At 45.5% G+C, this 16,812-nt stretch overlaps 2 protein-coding genes across 5 annotated transcripts in view; both read left to right on the forward strand.

The window, feature by feature from the left end:
* Positions 1–3,970, forward strand: part of MYCBPAP (MYCBP associated protein) — a 50,938-nt gene extending 46,968 nt beyond the window's left edge. The window contains exon 19 of the mRNA XM_058172455.1: positions 3,797–3,970. Coding sequence (XP_058028438.1) covers positions 3,797–3,883 — 87 coding nt within the window. The 3' untranslated portion in view covers positions 3,884–3,970. The remainder of the gene's footprint in view (positions 1–3,796) is intronic.
* Positions 3,971–9,869: 5,899 nt separating this feature from the next.
* EPN3 (epsin 3) overlaps positions 9,870–16,812 on the forward strand; it is a 56,089-nt gene continuing 49,146 nt past the window's right edge. Inside the window, exon 1 of one of the 4 annotated variants that reach the window (XM_058165609.1) lies at positions 9,870–10,950. The gene's annotated coding sequence lies outside the window, so the exon portion shown is untranslated. The remainder of the gene's footprint in view (positions 10,951–16,812) is intronic. The other 3 variants (XM_058165607.1, XM_058165606.1, XM_058165608.1) reach the window with 3 other exon arrangements.

A 16,812-nucleotide genomic window follows, 5' to 3' on the forward strand; every position in this document is an offset into this window, starting at 1 on the left:
CATTGGCCCCGATGGAAAGGGTGCGCAACTTGGGCGTTCTCCTGGATGGGCGCTTGTTGTTTGAAGATCACCTGACGACCGTCTCCAGGAGAGCTTTTTATCAGGTTCGCCTGATTTGCCAGTTGCGCCCCTTCCTGGACCGGGATGCCCTATGCACAGTCACTCATGCTCTCGTTACTTCTTGCTTGGATTACTGCAATGCTCTCTACATGGGGCTCCCCTTGAAGAGCACTCGGAGGCTCAAGTTAGTCCAGAATGCAGCTGCGTGGGTGATAGAGGGAGCTGTTCGGAGCTCCCATGTAACACCCATCCTGCGCAGACTGCACTGGCTACCTGTTGTCTTCCGGGTGCGCTTCAAGGTATTGGTTACCACCTTTAAAGCGCTCCATGGCTTAGGACCGGGATATTTACGGGACCGCCTACTGCCATCTTGTATCTCCCAGCGACCGGTGCGTTCTCACAGAGAGGGACTCCTTAGGGTGCTGTCAGCCAAGCAATGTCGGCTGGCGGCCCCCAGGGGAAGAGCCTTCTCTGTGGGGGCTCCCACCCTGTGGAACGAGCTTCCCCCTGGGGTTCGACAAATACCTGACCTTCGGACCTTTCGCCGCGAACTTAAGACTTATTTGTTTCGTCTTGCTGGACTGGCTTGAATTTTAATTTTAATTTTTAGCTGATTTTATGGGGTTTTAATTTTATATTAACTTTTAGTGTTACTTGTATTTTAATATTAGGCCAAATTTAATAAGTTTTTTAATGTTTGTTTTTAATATTGTATGTATTGCTGTATTTTTATTCTGGCTTTAAACCGCCCTGAGTCCTTCGGGAGAAGGGCGGTATACAAATTAAACAACAACAACAACAACAACAACAACAATAATAATAATAATAATAATAATAATAATAATAATAATAATAATAATAATAATAATTATTATTATTATTATTATTATTATTATTATTATTATTATTATTATTATTATTATTATTATTATTGGGACGAGGGGCTCTGGCTGTGGGGCTTCTGTGAGGGGGGAAGAAGCCCTTCCTCTGCGTTTGCTTTGCCGGTTGTCACTTCAAAGGTGCTCAGCCTCCCTCGCGCGGCTGGTGGCCTGCTAATCCTCCTTCCCCGGTCCGCCTGCATCCAAGCGTCTCTCTAGCCAGCGATTAAAGCGTGGCCAGCGAGGAGCTTGGATCGGGTGGGCAGCGAAGCGTGTGTCAATCGCCTCAGCCTGCTGCCCACCCAGCAGGACTGTCCTGTGGCTGCCTCCCACACACGCAGCGCCAGCCTACCCTACCCTATCTGGAGAAAGAGTGATGGAGAGAAAGAGGGGGACAGAAAATGATGAAGGAGAGAAAAAGAGATGAAGGATAGAAGGGGGAGAAAGATGAAGAAGAGAAAGGGGGGAGAAAGCTGGAGAGAAAGAGAAGGAGGGAGAAAGAGAGATTAAGGAGAGAAAGATAGAGGGAAAGACGGGGGAGAAAGATGAAGGAGAGAACGGGGAGAAAGATGGAGAGAAAGAGAGGAGGAGAAGGAGAGATTAAGGAGAGAAAGATGGAGAGGAAGGATAGAAGGGGAGAAAGATGAAGAAGAGAAAAGGGGGGAGAAAGATGGAGAGAGAGAAAGAGAGAGAGGGAGAAAGAGAGATTAAGGAGAGAAAGATTGAGAGAAAGGGGGGAGAAAGATTGAGAGAAAGGGGGAGAAAGAGATGGAGAGAAAGAGTGAGGGAGAAAGAGATTAAGGAGAGAAAGAGAGAAAGGGGGAGAAAGAGATGGAGAGAAAGAGGGAGGGAGAATGGATTTGTTCTGGTAATTGGTTTAACAAGCATGGCACTGAAAAAGTAATTTATGACTGTTTTTTGACACTTAAGAACATTGCAGCAAACAGTCATTAAGGCAAAGAAGCTATGTCACATGACCACCTGGACATGCCCACCCGTTCACATGAAGCACCGCAGTTGTGACATGAGTGACATGGTTATTAAAAATGCTGCAACAGGGATAAATGATGACCGGTCATAAGTGTGAGGACTGATCAAAAGTGCGAGAACCTGTCAGAAATCACTTTTTTCAGTCCTCTGGGTAGTCCCTATGTGCATAGGGACTACCCAGACGGCTGAAATAAGTGATTTCTGACAGGTTCTCACACTTTTGACCGGTCCTCACACCTACAACTGTCCTCACACTTATGACCGGTCATCATTTATGCCTGTTGCAGCATTTTGTGCATAGGGACTACTCAGAGGGCTGAAAAAGTTATTTTTGACCAGTCCTCACACTTTTGACCGGTCCTCACACCTACAACTGTCCTCACATTTTGCATTTTGTACCCTATCTTGTAACCGTGGTGAAGAGAAGCAGTTGTGAAATGAGTGACATGGTTGTTAAAAATGCTGCAATGGGCATAAATGTGAGGATGGTCATAAGTGCTAGGACCGGTCAGAAATGACTTTTTTTAGCCCTCTGAGTAGTTTCTATGCCCATAGCCAGGGCCACCCGGTCACATGAGCAGCTAGGCTCACCCACCCAGTCACATGACCACCAAGCCACACCCCAAAATAAGCCACGCCCACAGAACCGGTTGTTAAAAAATTTGAATCTCACCACTGACTATAACCCTTTGTTCAACTGGCTGTTCCCCTTCTGGTTTGTTATGTCAGAAGAGCTATCAGGATGCTTCATATAGTTATTAAATAGCACTGGGAAGACTAAAATCCTACAGTAGCCTAGATGATTACTGAGGAGTTGAATACTAGTTTCTCAAGACCACCCTCTGGAAATTCCTATCCAGACAAAAATAAAACAGAGCCACTATCAAGTACTGCCTCCATGCAAACTCAGATGACTAATCTAAAAGGATATAATGGCTGCTGAAGTCAAATGTTGCTCAGAAATAAGGAGAATGAATCATGTAATACAGACGTTGCACCCAATATATTACAAAATAGGTAGTCACTCCTTCTGGCTATAGTTGTTTTAAGCTGCCAGAGTTGCTTAAGATGGGCAGCCATATAAATCTTTTAAATAAATACAATCTCCGCCTTTTCTGTCTTCACTAAAAAAACAAAGCTTCCTACAGTTAACTAGTATTTTACTATTAAATATTCCCAACTAAAATACATACATATGCTTTTGTTTCTTTTGTAATGTAGTAATGAAATGGATGTATTAAAAGGAAAAAAAATCCTTGACAAAAGGGGTTTAGTATCAGCATATAGCAACTTTCCCTGGTTAGGCATTCTCAAATGTGCTATACTTGTGCTCTCAAAATCCCTAACCAGTGTGAAGTTATGCTGTGGGCTGGGCTTCAGTTCCTAACAAAGATAGTATACAAACTCAGCTGCAAAGCCTCAACTCCAGGGAAAATATGTAGAAATAGCAATTGATTCCCGCTACATACACAATACCCTTAATAGCATAAGGAGCAGATATAGTACACACTCATTTTATATCAAGCACATGGAACAGATTATTATAGCTACATAATGCTTTCCAGGAATATGTTCTCTAGCTGACTTCTCTAATTTGGCACCCTTCAGATGTATTATTTATTGGATTTCAGTGTCAATAATTTTCAGATAGGAACTGTACATTACATTCAGGTATGGAGCAACAAAGTAGGTTACCAAAATGTGTGGGATAAACTATTACATAATACCCTCCCTGGCAATGTTGTTCTGGAAGAGTAAAATAATTTGTAAAAATATGTGGGCTTGGTTCATTGTATGTCCGCTAAGAATAGATTCAACATTTACTTCTAAATAAAAAAAAGCTTATTTGAATTTGATCTTTCATTCAGGTTTATGGACTGCTGAATTCAATGGTGAACAAAATGGTTTTCCTCTTTGAGACGGTAAAGAAGAATGCTCTAGGAAAGGGGAGTTAAGGGTGCAAAGGGAGAGGAGAGACTATGAGTTATGGTTTTTGTTGTATTCTAGTTTATGATTGTTAGACTTTATACCCTGTATTTTGTTCTGGGAAGTCTGTGGGGGGAAGGGTGGAGGGAAGGGGAAGGGAGGGAGGGGTGGAGGGGTGGAATAATTGTTAAAAAAATTTTTTTTCTTTTTGTTTTTGTAAAACTTTTTTAATAAAAAAAATGCTCTAGAAAAGACTAAAGCATCCTTTGTCTAATTGATAATTTGATAAAATAAATTATATATGTACACACATATTAATAGTATCAGAGAAGTTTTATTTATGAAAGATTAGAGATTAATTGTGTCTCTCCTGCAGGCTTTTGTATAGACCAGTGGTAGTCAACCTGGTCCCTACCGCCCACCAGTGGGCATTCCAGCTTTCATGGTGGGCAGTAGGGGTTTTGTCCGATGGTGAAGTACTTTCCTTTTTTTTAATTTAATTGACTTTTTAAAAAAATTTCATAGTATTATTTAAAAACATTTTCATTAGGTTTTCATAAAATTCCCCATGACAATTTAAATTTCTGAAAATATACTATTTGTATCACCCACACATAAGTTTCGTTCACGTTACATAAGTGAACTAAATGGCGCTATAGTGCCAAACAAAGCCTCATCCCAGAATAGCTCGTGCATCTCCCCCCACACAACCCAACTGTAACAGACAAGCAGTGCTGGTAGCCAGCGCCCCCCCAAACCCAATCCACGATGCGCGAGAGGCATGTGCAGACGATGATACCTGGCGCATTACTGTGGAACCGGTGGGCGGTTAGAAAATTTTACTACTAACAGAGATACAAAAGTGGGCGGTAGGTATAAAAAGGTTGACTACCCCTAGTATAGACAAATATATCTGAATACAGTAAGTTCTCTCGCCATCTGAAAAATAGTAACTAGGTATATGATGCCAAAATTTTACAATATTGATGGTATATGGAGGTGGACTTTGGTAACCACATTAGCCCAGTGGAAATATTTAAGAGCTATGCAAGTGAGTGGAATGTATTTATCCATCTATATACTGGGCTCATTCTCTCTTTTCATCTCCTCTCCTCTTTCTCATGAGGTTAAGGCCTCTATTCAGTAGTCCTTATCAAATTCACAGTTCCACTTCTGTTATCAGCAACAGAAACATCATTGTCACTAAGGAGCAGTGAGGTATGGGAACAGAGACGTCAACTGCTTCACTGTCTTTATTAAGCTTGCTATTTTCCTGTTCTGATTGCATTCAGAAACAATCTGTTCCTGGCAGCCCACCTAATGGCTGAACTGCTGGATGATGGAGAAAAAGTAAGTGGAGTGATGATAGACAGACAAAGAGAGCAATTGAGAGCCATATGCGGTCTACAGCTTGCCCATATGTGTTGTATGGGAATATCTAGTTCCTACAATCACCCTCACATAACTGATTGTAAGGGTACTTTATGATTTTTATTTGGATTGATTATTGGGTGCCTACCAGCCAAATACAGCTCTCAAATGCCTACTTTGCCATGCTGATAGATCCATTGTTGCCATGAAAGTCAATAAATGTTTCAGCCACTTTGTCTCAGAGAGCTATAATATGAACAGGGGAAGAGGTTTTTGCAAGCCCCTTTCCTCTTTCTTCTGTGTACTTTTCAGCCAACTTCAAACATAACTAACGTCAATGAGTCCTTTATCTTAATCACCCAGACATAGAATTGGAGGGGGTCATTTATGTCATCATCTCCAACTTCCTGCTTCATCCAGGAATGATTAAAATATCACTGAAAGATGATATTTAACCCTTGCTCAAACACAGATAGCCAAAGAAAGACCATCACTTCAGTGGGTAATTTGTTCCATTGTCAAACTCATCTTTCTGTTGGATTTTTTTCCCCTAACATTCAAACAAAATTTGCCTTCTTGCAGCTTCAAACCATTTTTTTTTCAGATTTCCAATCTGCAAGGAGAAAAGTGAAGTCCTAACTTTCTGTGTGATACCCTTTTTGATATTTCAAGCATGCTATCATGTCCTCCCTCATTTTTCTCAGAGTTAAACAAAACCAGTTCCTTCAATCACTTTTCCTAGGATTGTTTTGGATCCCTTAATTAATCTTCCCTCAACCTGTTCCAGTTTATCTGAATCCTTAAAGTGTGACATCCAGAACTGGAAACAGTATTTGAGATGGTATCTGATCAAATCGCCCTGTGACCGAAAATTGTAAGTGTGTCAATACAACATAAAATCACATTTGTCTTTTTGAAGTCCCAACACACTGCTACAAATCGTTTGCTTTTGTAGCATGGGTGTTAGAAACTCCCACAAATCTCGAGTTCCATTTTCCGTTAGCATTTCCTGTCCTGGAATCTTATTTTTTATTTATTATTAAATTTATTTTCTGCTGATCTCATTTTATTTTGAAGTGACTATTTTTCATTGCTCTGAAAGTATAAAAATCTGGTTTTTAAATGTTTCAAATCTAACTACACTCAGGTTTAAATTCCTTTATAATCAAGAATTCCAGCATGGACCAATCACGCTCCCTCACTGTTCCTGTAACCTCCACTTCCTTGACTAAGGGCACATCCGTAGAGCCTGATATTAGCTTGAAGGACACCTATAATACCTTCAATATTATATTGAAGGACACATGCTTCCTCTTCTCCCTTGCCTATAGCCAAGTGTCATAGAGTGGTGTTTTCTGTCTTCTTCCAACACAGACCTTGCAAATGTACCATATGTGCTGGTTCAGAAGTGATTGTGGTGATGATAATGCAATAGTAACTGAAATCTGCCCAGCCTGTGATGATTGTGTTTAGTGGTTGTGGGTATGCTCCTCTTTTCCAATTGCTCCTGCATTCCTTCCCCTGAACACTGATCACATTTAGAAAAAAAAAAACTGGGGAAGATTGGGAGAAGGAAATCACAACCTGATTTGGTCTGGAGGATATTCTTGCCCACTCTTAATCTTTTGCGGTAATAATGAAACCATCACTAAAATCTAGGAAAGCTCCAGGACCAGAATGGATCAGCGCGACTAGATGGTAGAGCCAGCAAAATGAAGAAGCCTTGACCAATTTTCCTGAAGGATGAAAAAAGCTCTAGAACATCAAACTCATGGCCCATAGGCCGGATGGGTCATGCGCTGGCCACGCCCACCCCTGGTTTAGCGAAGGGGGGGAGTTGCGATACGTCACATGATGATGTGATGCTGCAAGTTTGACACCCCTGCTCTAGAAAGAAATCAGTGTCTTTCTAGAAGAGCATGTCATCCTAACAGCAGCAGAGTTATGGGCTGGGGCATCACCGCAGGGAAAGGAGGGAAACACCAGCAACTATTGGCAAGGGCCATAATTTCACAGAAAAAGAAGAGAGCTTGAGTGACCTGAGGAGACAGCTGCTGTTCACCTACCAAATTCTGCCTGGAGAAGTAGGGTCTTGCTTTGAAAGTTACCAAGCGTGCTCCCCACTCTTTCCCCCAGTTGCCAGCTCTCCCTGCCTCCAAAGAGGATTCCCTCATCCTTCCTATTATGAAGGCAGTTGGTGCTTGTTTTTCCTGCCTGGCAGGTGGGAGGGAAAAATGGGATACAAATCACTGTACCTTAATTTGACACTAATAAAACTGAGAAAAGCATCACCTCTCTGTCTTGTTAATAGGGCAGAGTAGAGGCTGGCTATCCATACAGAGCAAACCGATGCTGGCATTCTTTGTGTTGCCTCACAGGCTGGTGGAAAACACATTAAACCATCTCTCAGTATATTCCCTTAGTTTTCCTTATTGATTAGGATCTAAAGGATGTGCTCTTGAGCCTTCCTTTATCTTTTGAAAGAAAAGAGTTATATATACATTTTCTGGAAGAACCATATTTGGCAAAGTTTCTCTCCCAAAAATGTTGAGCTAATTAAAATCCATCCTTACTACTTCACATTTCCTTGTGAAAATGCAGGAATGGGAATCTTGATAGAATCTGAAGCGATGGGATGTGGGGAGAGGTAAAACCTATTTCTGCTTTGGTTTGGTATTTTGAAGCGTCTTGCTTTCAAAGAAAATATTTAAAAAGTACAAATACAGCTTTTTGATTTTTCTGTGCAAATAGCAGGTATCGGATACCTAGATGCAAACTATAAATTCATAGTTTATAAATTTAGGGCCATACCCAAAATTTAGGGATAAAACTTGTTTTTCAAGGAATTTAACTAATTGACAGCCTAGATTGTTCTATAATTCCAGGTATGTTTAAGATGTCATAGATAAACTTTATAATATTTTAAATAAAATTTCCCAAGTCTCACCTCTTTACATGTCTGATCTCTATTCTGTCATCTGTCTCTATTAAACAATATGTCCATTGCTAATTGCAGAACTGGCATCACAATTAATAAGCACATGCCATATTCAAGCCAAGGGATGGGAAATGGAGGTCAGCCATGACACGTATCCCAAAATCTTTGCCAAAATCATTTGTTTGGGGAGAATGGGTCAAATGGCTTTTTTCCCCAGTACTTGGAGAGAGACAGTGGGCTGCTCAGCATGCCCTCCCCACTCTGTTAAAATATATTGTCCTCAATCAGTTGAAAAGAAACAGCCTTCATTAAAAATCAGGGAGCAGAATTTTGGTATTCTTCTAGCTATGTCTCTGGTTATTTGGCCTTCAACTTCTACAACCTCTAGTCAACACTGCTTGGAATATATTAAAAAATCTGGGTTATGAATGAAAACTTTTCAATAGAAAATCCGAGAGCTCTGCAGACCCCAGCTGAGAAAAGGTGAGATAAATGTAGCCATAATGTTCTAGCTTCTTTCCAAAGGTGCCTTAGTAGAGAGGCTCAGTCTTTACAAAGTCAGTGAACTATACTTTCCTGTGAGCAACCTATCCTGCCCCTTTATTAATCAAATTCTGGCATTGCTACACTTAGTGGTAGGGTTTCTGCGTTTGATGGCCCTTATAATCCACCTCTCTAGTGCCCTCTGCATTTTGCTATTTGCTGTAATCACTGTGATCTCCAGGAAAAGCCCAGATGAATTCTCAGCAGCCTGATCAACTTTTCCGGAAAGATCCAGGACAGCAGCAGCAGCAGCAGCAGTGGCCCCATGCAGGACAGCAGCAGCAGCACTCTAGATTGCCTCCTGATAGGACTCTGTAAGAAACCTGCCATCCTTAACGAGGTGTCAAATCCAGTGCCTCGGACTAGGTTGGTTCTCTGGCCTTGCTTCTTTGGCAGTCTTACTTCTGCGGGGCTCCTCCAGCTCCACATCCCACCTCCCAATTGCCCAGATGAACTGCAACTGGCCGGACTTTGCAAGAGAAAGCTAAGGACCTTCCTGAGCAGTAGGGCCTTGGGGGGGGGACGATGGGGGACGGACGACAACAACGCTTCCCTATACACCCTTGGTCGGATTTCGAAAGATCTCCTGTATGGAGAATTAGTGCAGGGAAAGCGCCTCAGAGGAAAACCGCAGCTGCGACAAAAGGATATCTGCAAGAGGGACCTAAAGGCCCTGGGAATGGACATTAACAACTGGGAAACCTTGACCTCCAATCGTTCAGCTTGGAGGCTAAAGACGCAGCAAGGCCTTCTCCAATTCGAAGAGACATTTGTTTGGCAGGCTAAGGCAAAGAGGCAGTCCCGGAACCAGCGAAATCTGGGGGCTGGGCAGGGGACAGAATGTATCTGCCCTCAGTGTGGAAGGGATTGCCACTCTTGAATTGGTCTTTTTAGTCACACTAGATCAGAGGACTCCAACCTTGGCAACTTTAAGCCTGGCGGACTTCAACTTTAAGTCCTGGGAGTTGAAGTCCGCCAGGCTTAAAGTTGCCAAGGTTGGAGACCCCTGCACTAGATGCTGTTTTAGGATCTCTTTTCAGAGCACAATACCATAGTCTTTTGAGACTGAAGGATGCCAATGCCAATGACCACCCTGTATTCTACTGGGCGTTTCGACAATGCAGAGAAGTCTTCTCACACACAGCTTGAGTTTTGGTGAGAAAAGGGAGCCAGTTCGCAGGTTTAGTGTGCATAGAAAGCTGAAGATTTATTTTCACTCCGGAGAAGAAGAAGGGATTACCCGCTATGAGTAAACAGAGTGGGTACAGTGAGTAAGTGCGCGCGCCCGAAAATCACCCGCCTCCGATTCAGATAGGAGGTGAAAAGGCAAGAGACTGGTGAGAGCTTTGGGGGGCCGGCGGCAAGGGACGAGGGAGGCTCCATATAGAGGTAAAGCCGTTCCCTCGCTCGTGGGAACGGCTTTACCTCCGTTTCAGTGAGGCTCTCGCGCCTGTCAAAATCTTGCTGAAGAGACTTTGAGAAAGCATCAACAACCTCATGGTGGGAGGCCTCGCGTGCGGCTTTGGGTTTCTGGCGACAGAAAAGTCCTGTGAACCTCCCTCACAGCTCCGATCCTTTCACAGCCGCTGAAAACACCGCCGAAACACGCGAGTCCCTGCGGGTGTCCTCCCCTTTCATAATATCTTGGTCAGATCTCGCTCCAGATTTCCAGAGAGAAGGCGCGAAAGTAGGAGGCGGGTTTGGTCAAAGGGTAGAAAGGGGGCCGTTACCGGCAGCAGCATAGCAGCCACCGGGTAGGACTCGCACGAGGGTCCGGCGATGATCCGAACAGTCCCGTCCAGAGACCCGAGCAACTTTCCACCGTGGCGGCCAGACCAGGCTTCCTCTCAACCGGAACGCGCGCGCACCTGGCCTGCCTGACGCGGCGGTGGAAAGGCGGTGCGCCCCACCTCCGCGCCAGGTACCCGGTGCGCGGGTTAGGCGCGGAGCGCTGCGCTGACGAATCCGGGTTGAGCTCGCTCTGGGCAGGGCTAAGCTGCGGTAGCAGCTGAGGAGGACCTCGCCACCTGCCGCCCGCAGCCCGCGCTCCCCGGCCCTGGAGAGTAGAGCGCGGCGAAGCCCGAGGTGAGAAGGCCCCTCCTCCTTGCCGCAGCTCCTCCTCCTCCTCAGTTGGTGATCGCTGTGCATCTGTCTCTAGCAAACCTGATCTATCCCCGCGCTCGCTCCTGCCCGATGGCGCTGCCGAACCAAGCCCCGGCGAAGAGCAGGAACCCGAGGCGGCAGGTACGACGGCGGCAGCGGCTCGATTGGGAAAGTGGTTCGGGAAGGGAGGAGGGAGTGAAAGGAAAGTTCTGGACGCCGAAAGCTCTCCTGACTGCAGTGAAGCCCGCTCGGAGAGTCAGCAGTACTTTGACAACACTCAGCCTCAAGGACGCTCTCCCCCCAACCCCCACCCCCCGGGCCCTCCCCCCCTCTCCCTCCCCCTCCCCGGGCTCCCCACAGTACGGCGCTTGAAGTTTTCAGCCGCGTCGGGAGATCTTCGTTTCTTTCTATTCCCGCCGAGGATATTGCCCTAAAGCAGGGACAAGGGAGAGAGGGGAGGCGATAGTTGCGGTTGGCGCCGACGAGGCTGCTTCCCTCACTCGGTGTCGGAATGACGGTGATGCGGAGGCCAGCCTGGGATAGCCGGTTGCCTTCCTCCGGGCGCTCTTGCGGGTTGCGGTGTCCTGCTGCCGCTGAGGCCGCTGGTTCGCGACGGTCCCCGCTTACCACCCTCCCCCCCCCCCGTTTCTGTCCCTCCCCCGGCGCATTTAGTTAGAAAGATCGGGCCTCTGCTAGGCAGCGGCTGCCTCCCGCAACTCCTCCGGATTTTCCCCTAGGTGCGTACGTGTGTTCCCCGCGCTGGTAGGCAGGTTGTGTGCGTGTGTGATCCTAATCAAATCGGCACTCCAATTCCCCGCGTCCCTTGTTTGTTTGCCTGTGGCTTCCTCTGGCTGAGGGACCAGATCGGGATCGCGGCAAGATTATGTAATTCCGGCTGGTGGGGCTGGGCTGCCTGCCGCCGCGTCGCATGCGCGCACGGAGGGCAGAGCGGTGAGTGCCAGCCGAGAGTCCCGAACCACGTGGCAGCCCGTGAGCGGGACCATCCACGAGTGCTCCTGACCTGAGGAGACGCCTCGCCATCAACCCCAGCGCCCCCTCGGTGCCTCAGTGGGGAAGGTCCCTCTTTCAGAGGTGCCATCAGAGATGCCATCAGTCCTCGGGAAAAGAAGCCCAGAGCTCCCTCTGGCAGAATGAGCGCATCTATTGCAGCAGGACTGGTTTGCTCGCTTGCATTATGAAGCCATTGAAGTCCCTTTCCCCGGCAATGTGTTGTTTTGTGTTTTGGGTCAGCTGTGGAAAGTCGAAATTGTTTTCACTCTACCAGTTTCAGTCTTTCCCCTTAATTAGATGCCAGTGTAGCAGCTTCCTCAAAGGATGAGGAAGTTGGTTTCCTGCCTTGACTTCTCAGAGAAGCGGTGGGGGGCAAAAAAAATAAAAGAAGAGGAAAAGTTCTCCATACGGGAATCTCCCTGGAGAAATTTCTCAGAAACCCTGAATTTCTTGAGGGAGTTTTAAAGACAATTGTTTGATGTATTGAGGTAGTCTTCTTTTCATGCTTGTCTCCAGTGCTTGAGGATTGTACTCTGCTAGAAATTGCTTCCACAACCCCACATGGCCATTTGCTTCCATCCATTTACTACCACATCTGAGCAAAAGAAACGGCTTCTTTCCATCCTTGGTTTTAAAACACTGTCAATGCTTTTGATGCCCAAGTAAAATAAAAGTCCTTTATTCTGAGAAACAGGCAGTTTATCATCCTTTTCCCTCTATGGAGAGACAACCAAAGAAGGAAAAAAAGGAGAGCAGCAAAGTTTCACCTCTTCTCTTATGTCCTTTCCCATCCATGTTTTCTTCCCGTTGCTAAGCTTTTCCTGGATTTATCCAGTTCTGAAGTTACGACTATTCTCCTTTCTCTGATGGGGAGTAAAATATGGATGATGCTTCAAAAAAAAAATAACACAGGATATTATTGGGCAACTCAGAAATGATGAGCCACTCCACCAGAAAACTCTTTCCAAGCTTTGCATGTTTAAAAAAAAAAGAAGAGCTGGAGCCGTATGAGAGGGATGCCTTCTCTGGTTTGTTGCAGCTGAGAAAACCTGGCATCAGGATACAGGAGAGCTTGCCCTGCCATTCCCCATTGACTGGGCGGCAGCTCTTCTTCTGGAATGTGTCACGAACATAAGGAATTTTTGGCAGTCTGGAATGATTGCTGCTTATCTTCTTCACTGCCTCCTGTTCCCTTCTTGATGGCTCTTTTATTCAAGGTCACTGCAGTAATTTCATATGTGGCTGCCTGGTGCTGTTGTCTTATCTACCACACCATTTCTGTTTCTCTCTCTTTGCGTTCTGGGAATATTGTGTTCAATAAAACCTGCTGCTTTTAAACACCCTTGGCAGCACTCCATAGGCAAAGACGTTCTCTCTTTTCTACCTCTTGTTTCTAGAGCTAAAAATGACAAAGTTAACAAGGCTTGTGCTGGCCTTGAAGGCAACGAGTTCTTCTTCGGTGGAAACATTATTCTCCCGCCCCCCCCTCCTAAATCTTGGATGTATGCAAGCTAAAATTATAAAATATGCTGCACATTCTAAGGGCTTAGGAAGAAATCAACACTGCCCGTGTTCCAGTGCTCTGCTTTGGTCCATGCCAGTTCAAAGCAGTCCTTACAACTGGGGTGGTACCACATTAACTCCTGCATCCTGGTATTTCCTAGATTTTGCTTATATTGTGAATGAAGCTCCCTGGAAGGTTTCTAAAATGGATGTGTACTCAATACTCCTTGTGCCTGGCATTCTTCAAAAGAATGGAACCAGTGATGAAATCCATTTTTTTTAACTACCGGTTCTGTGGGCTTGACTTGGTGGGTGTGGTATGGCTTGGTGGGCTGGCTTGGTGGGCGTGGCAAGGGAAGGATACTGCAAAATCTCCATTCCCACCCCACTCCAGGGGAAGGATATTGCAAAATCTCCATTCCCACCCTAATCTGAGGCCAGCCAGAGGTGGCATGTGCCGGTTCTCCAAACTACTCAAAATTTCTGCTACCGGTTCTCCAGAACCTGTCAAAACCTGCTGGATTTCACTCCTGGATGGAACCCAATATTGTCTAGAAAGAAAAATCCTTACCCTACTCCTCAAGTACTAACGATTATTTTTCAAAAGCAATAATAGAGTATTTGCTTCAGGAGGAATAAGAGGTAGACTTTTTATCATAGCCTTTTAGAAACTCAGGAGAACTCTGGAATTAGCTGTTTATCTTCTTGATGGCTCTTTTATTCAAGGTCACTGCAGTAATTTCATATGTGGCTGCCTGGTGCTGTTGTCTTATCTACCACACCATTTCTGTTTCTCTCTCTTTGCGTTCTGGGAATATTGTGTTCAATAAAACCTGCTGCTTTTAAACACCCTTGGCAGCACTCCAGAGGCAAAGACGTTCTCTCTTTTCTACCTCTTGTTTCTAGAGCTAAAAATGACAAAGTTAACAAGGCTTGTGCTGGCCTTGAAGGCAACGAGTTCTTCTTCGGTGGAAACATTATTCTCCCGTCCCCCCCTCCTAAATCTTGGATGTATGCAAGCTAAAATTATAAAATATGCTGCACATTCTAAGGGCTTAGGAAGAAATCAACACTGCCCGTGTTCCAGTGCTCTGCTTTGGTCCATGCCAGTTCAAAGCAGTCCTTACAACTGGGGTGGTACCACATTAACTCCTGCATCCTGGTATTTCCTAGATTTTGCTTATATTGTGAATGAAGCTCCCTGGAAGGTTTCTAAAATGGATGTGTACTCAATACTCCTTGTGCCTGGCATTCTTCAAAAGAATGGAACCAGTGATGAAATCCATTTTTTTTTACTACCGGTTCTGTGGGCTTGGCTTGGTGGGTGTGGTATGGCTTGGTGGGCTGGCTTGGTGGGCGTGGCAAGGGAAGGATACTGCAAAATCTCCATTCCCACCCCACTCCAGGGGAAGGATATTGCAAAATCTCCATTCCCACCCTATTCTGAGGCCAGCCAGAGGTGGCATGTGCCGGTTCTTCAAACTACTCAAAATTTCTGCTACCGGTTCTCCAGAACCTGTCAAAACCTGCTGGATTTCACTCCTGGATGGAACCCAATATTGTCTAGAAAGAAAAATCCTTACCCTACTCCTCAAGTACTAACGATTATTTTTCAAAAGCAATAATAGAGTATTTGCTTCAGGAGGAATAAGAGGTAGACTTTTTATCATAGCCTTTTAGAAACTCAGGAGAACTCTGGAATTAGCTGTTTATCTTCTTTGATGGGATGCTGCTCAGCTCATCAAGAGCTGACCTATGTGGCAGCCCATATCTTCTCATTTGCTTTTTTCTGGGAGCCACCAATATAATTCATGAATCCAGTTTGCAACTTAGTTGTTTCTGCAGCCTCAAGCTCTCTTTTAGATGCTCCTCCGTGATTGGCCTTTCAGGTTCACACTTCAATACACTCCCTTTTCTTCATTTATTTCCCAGCATGCTTGTGGCCAAGGCCTCATTTGGCCTCCAGTTTGTTCTTCAACCCTTTGCCAATATCTTTTGGAACTTCCTCCATGCTAGCAGGGAAGGAAGCACACATTTTGCATGCAGATTTCTGTAGGTTGGGATAGAGAACCTATCGCCTTCTAGATGTGCAATTTCCAAAATGCATCCACCATGGGCCTTGATGGCTTGAAATTCCCATGAAGGCCAGCAATATCATTGCTGTTTTTGTGGAGAAATTGTTAGCATCGATCATTTTTAAAAGTATAAAAGGTGATGAAAGACATTCCTGAAAATTTGCTAGACCAGAAGGACCAATGATCTGACCATTATCATTTTCCAACACAGTATATAAATCAGTCTCTTTCTCACACAATTTTATATAGTTTTTGATCCCTCTATTTATTTCCTCCTCTGTGCATTTCTTTATTTTCCTGCCTTGCATTTTTCTATAAGGAGCATGTTAAGTTTGGGTATTGACGAGGCAGGAGACCAGGTTAGTGACAACAGCTCTTTAATATAGTGTGACCCAGCAACACTCTGGAGAAAAACCTCTCCTTATATACACTTCAGCCTGAGGCTGCATCCAATCAGAAGCGAGATATTTCCCGCCTAAAACTCCCGCCAAAACTTACAGTAATACATTACACTCCTTCCCTCCCAGAAGGCACTTTGCCAGTATTTGCATATTACTTCTCTACGTAGTCCTGCAGGTACGTGGGGCGTCTTCTGACTCTCCCGGACCTGCGCAGTTCACTTTCTGGAGTTGAGTCGAGCTTGCCGGAGGGACTTTTCGTTCCTCTGAGCTCCTCCTCCCGGCCATCCGGCCCTGGATTATTCGCCGGCTCGGACCTGCTGTCCTCTAGAGGGACCGGAGGGCGTCGCTGGACCTCGCCTGACTCAGATAAGTCTCTGTTTGGTTCTTTGCTTACGCTTTCTGTTTGTTCTTGGCTCCGGTCAGCTGTGGGGTTAATTAAATCATAGTCAGGGCTGCTCTCGCCTAATTCTGCCTTATCGCTCAATCTGTTTCTTAATTGATCTATGTGGCGCCTCCAGACTCTACCATCGTCTAGTTCCACTAGATAAGATTTGGGGCCCGTTTTGTCTATGACTATTCCCCTCTTCCAGTTAGGGCCGTCGCTGTAATTATGTGCCCATACCGAGTCTCCTATGTTTAACTCTCGGATTTTATCTGGTTTTGTTTTGAACCCGTCCTGTACATAGTTCGGGTGTAGCCGGTCTAGCGGGCACCGTAGCTTCCGCCCCATTAATAGCTCGGCTGGGCTGCGGCCGGTGGCCACACAGGGGGTCCTGTGTTGGACGGTTAGGAATGCGTCGATTTGTGCCTGCCAATCGCCGGGGCCGCTTCGGGACAGCGCTTCTTTCGCACTCCGAACAAAACGTTCAGCAAGGCCGTTCGACGCAGGGTGGAACGGCGCTGAGAGGGCATGTCGGATACCCTCTTCAGCCAGGTACCCTTCAAATAATGCTGCGGTGAACTGTGGGCCGTTATCGGACACGAGGGTGTCCGGTAGCCCGTGCGTGGCGAAA

This window comes from Ahaetulla prasina, chromosome 2 (genome assembly GCF_028640845.1).
Source record: "Ahaetulla prasina isolate Xishuangbanna chromosome 2, ASM2864084v1, whole genome shotgun sequence".
In the NCBI taxonomy this organism is placed as follows: Eukaryota; Metazoa; Chordata; class Lepidosauria; order Squamata; family Colubridae; genus Ahaetulla; species Ahaetulla prasina.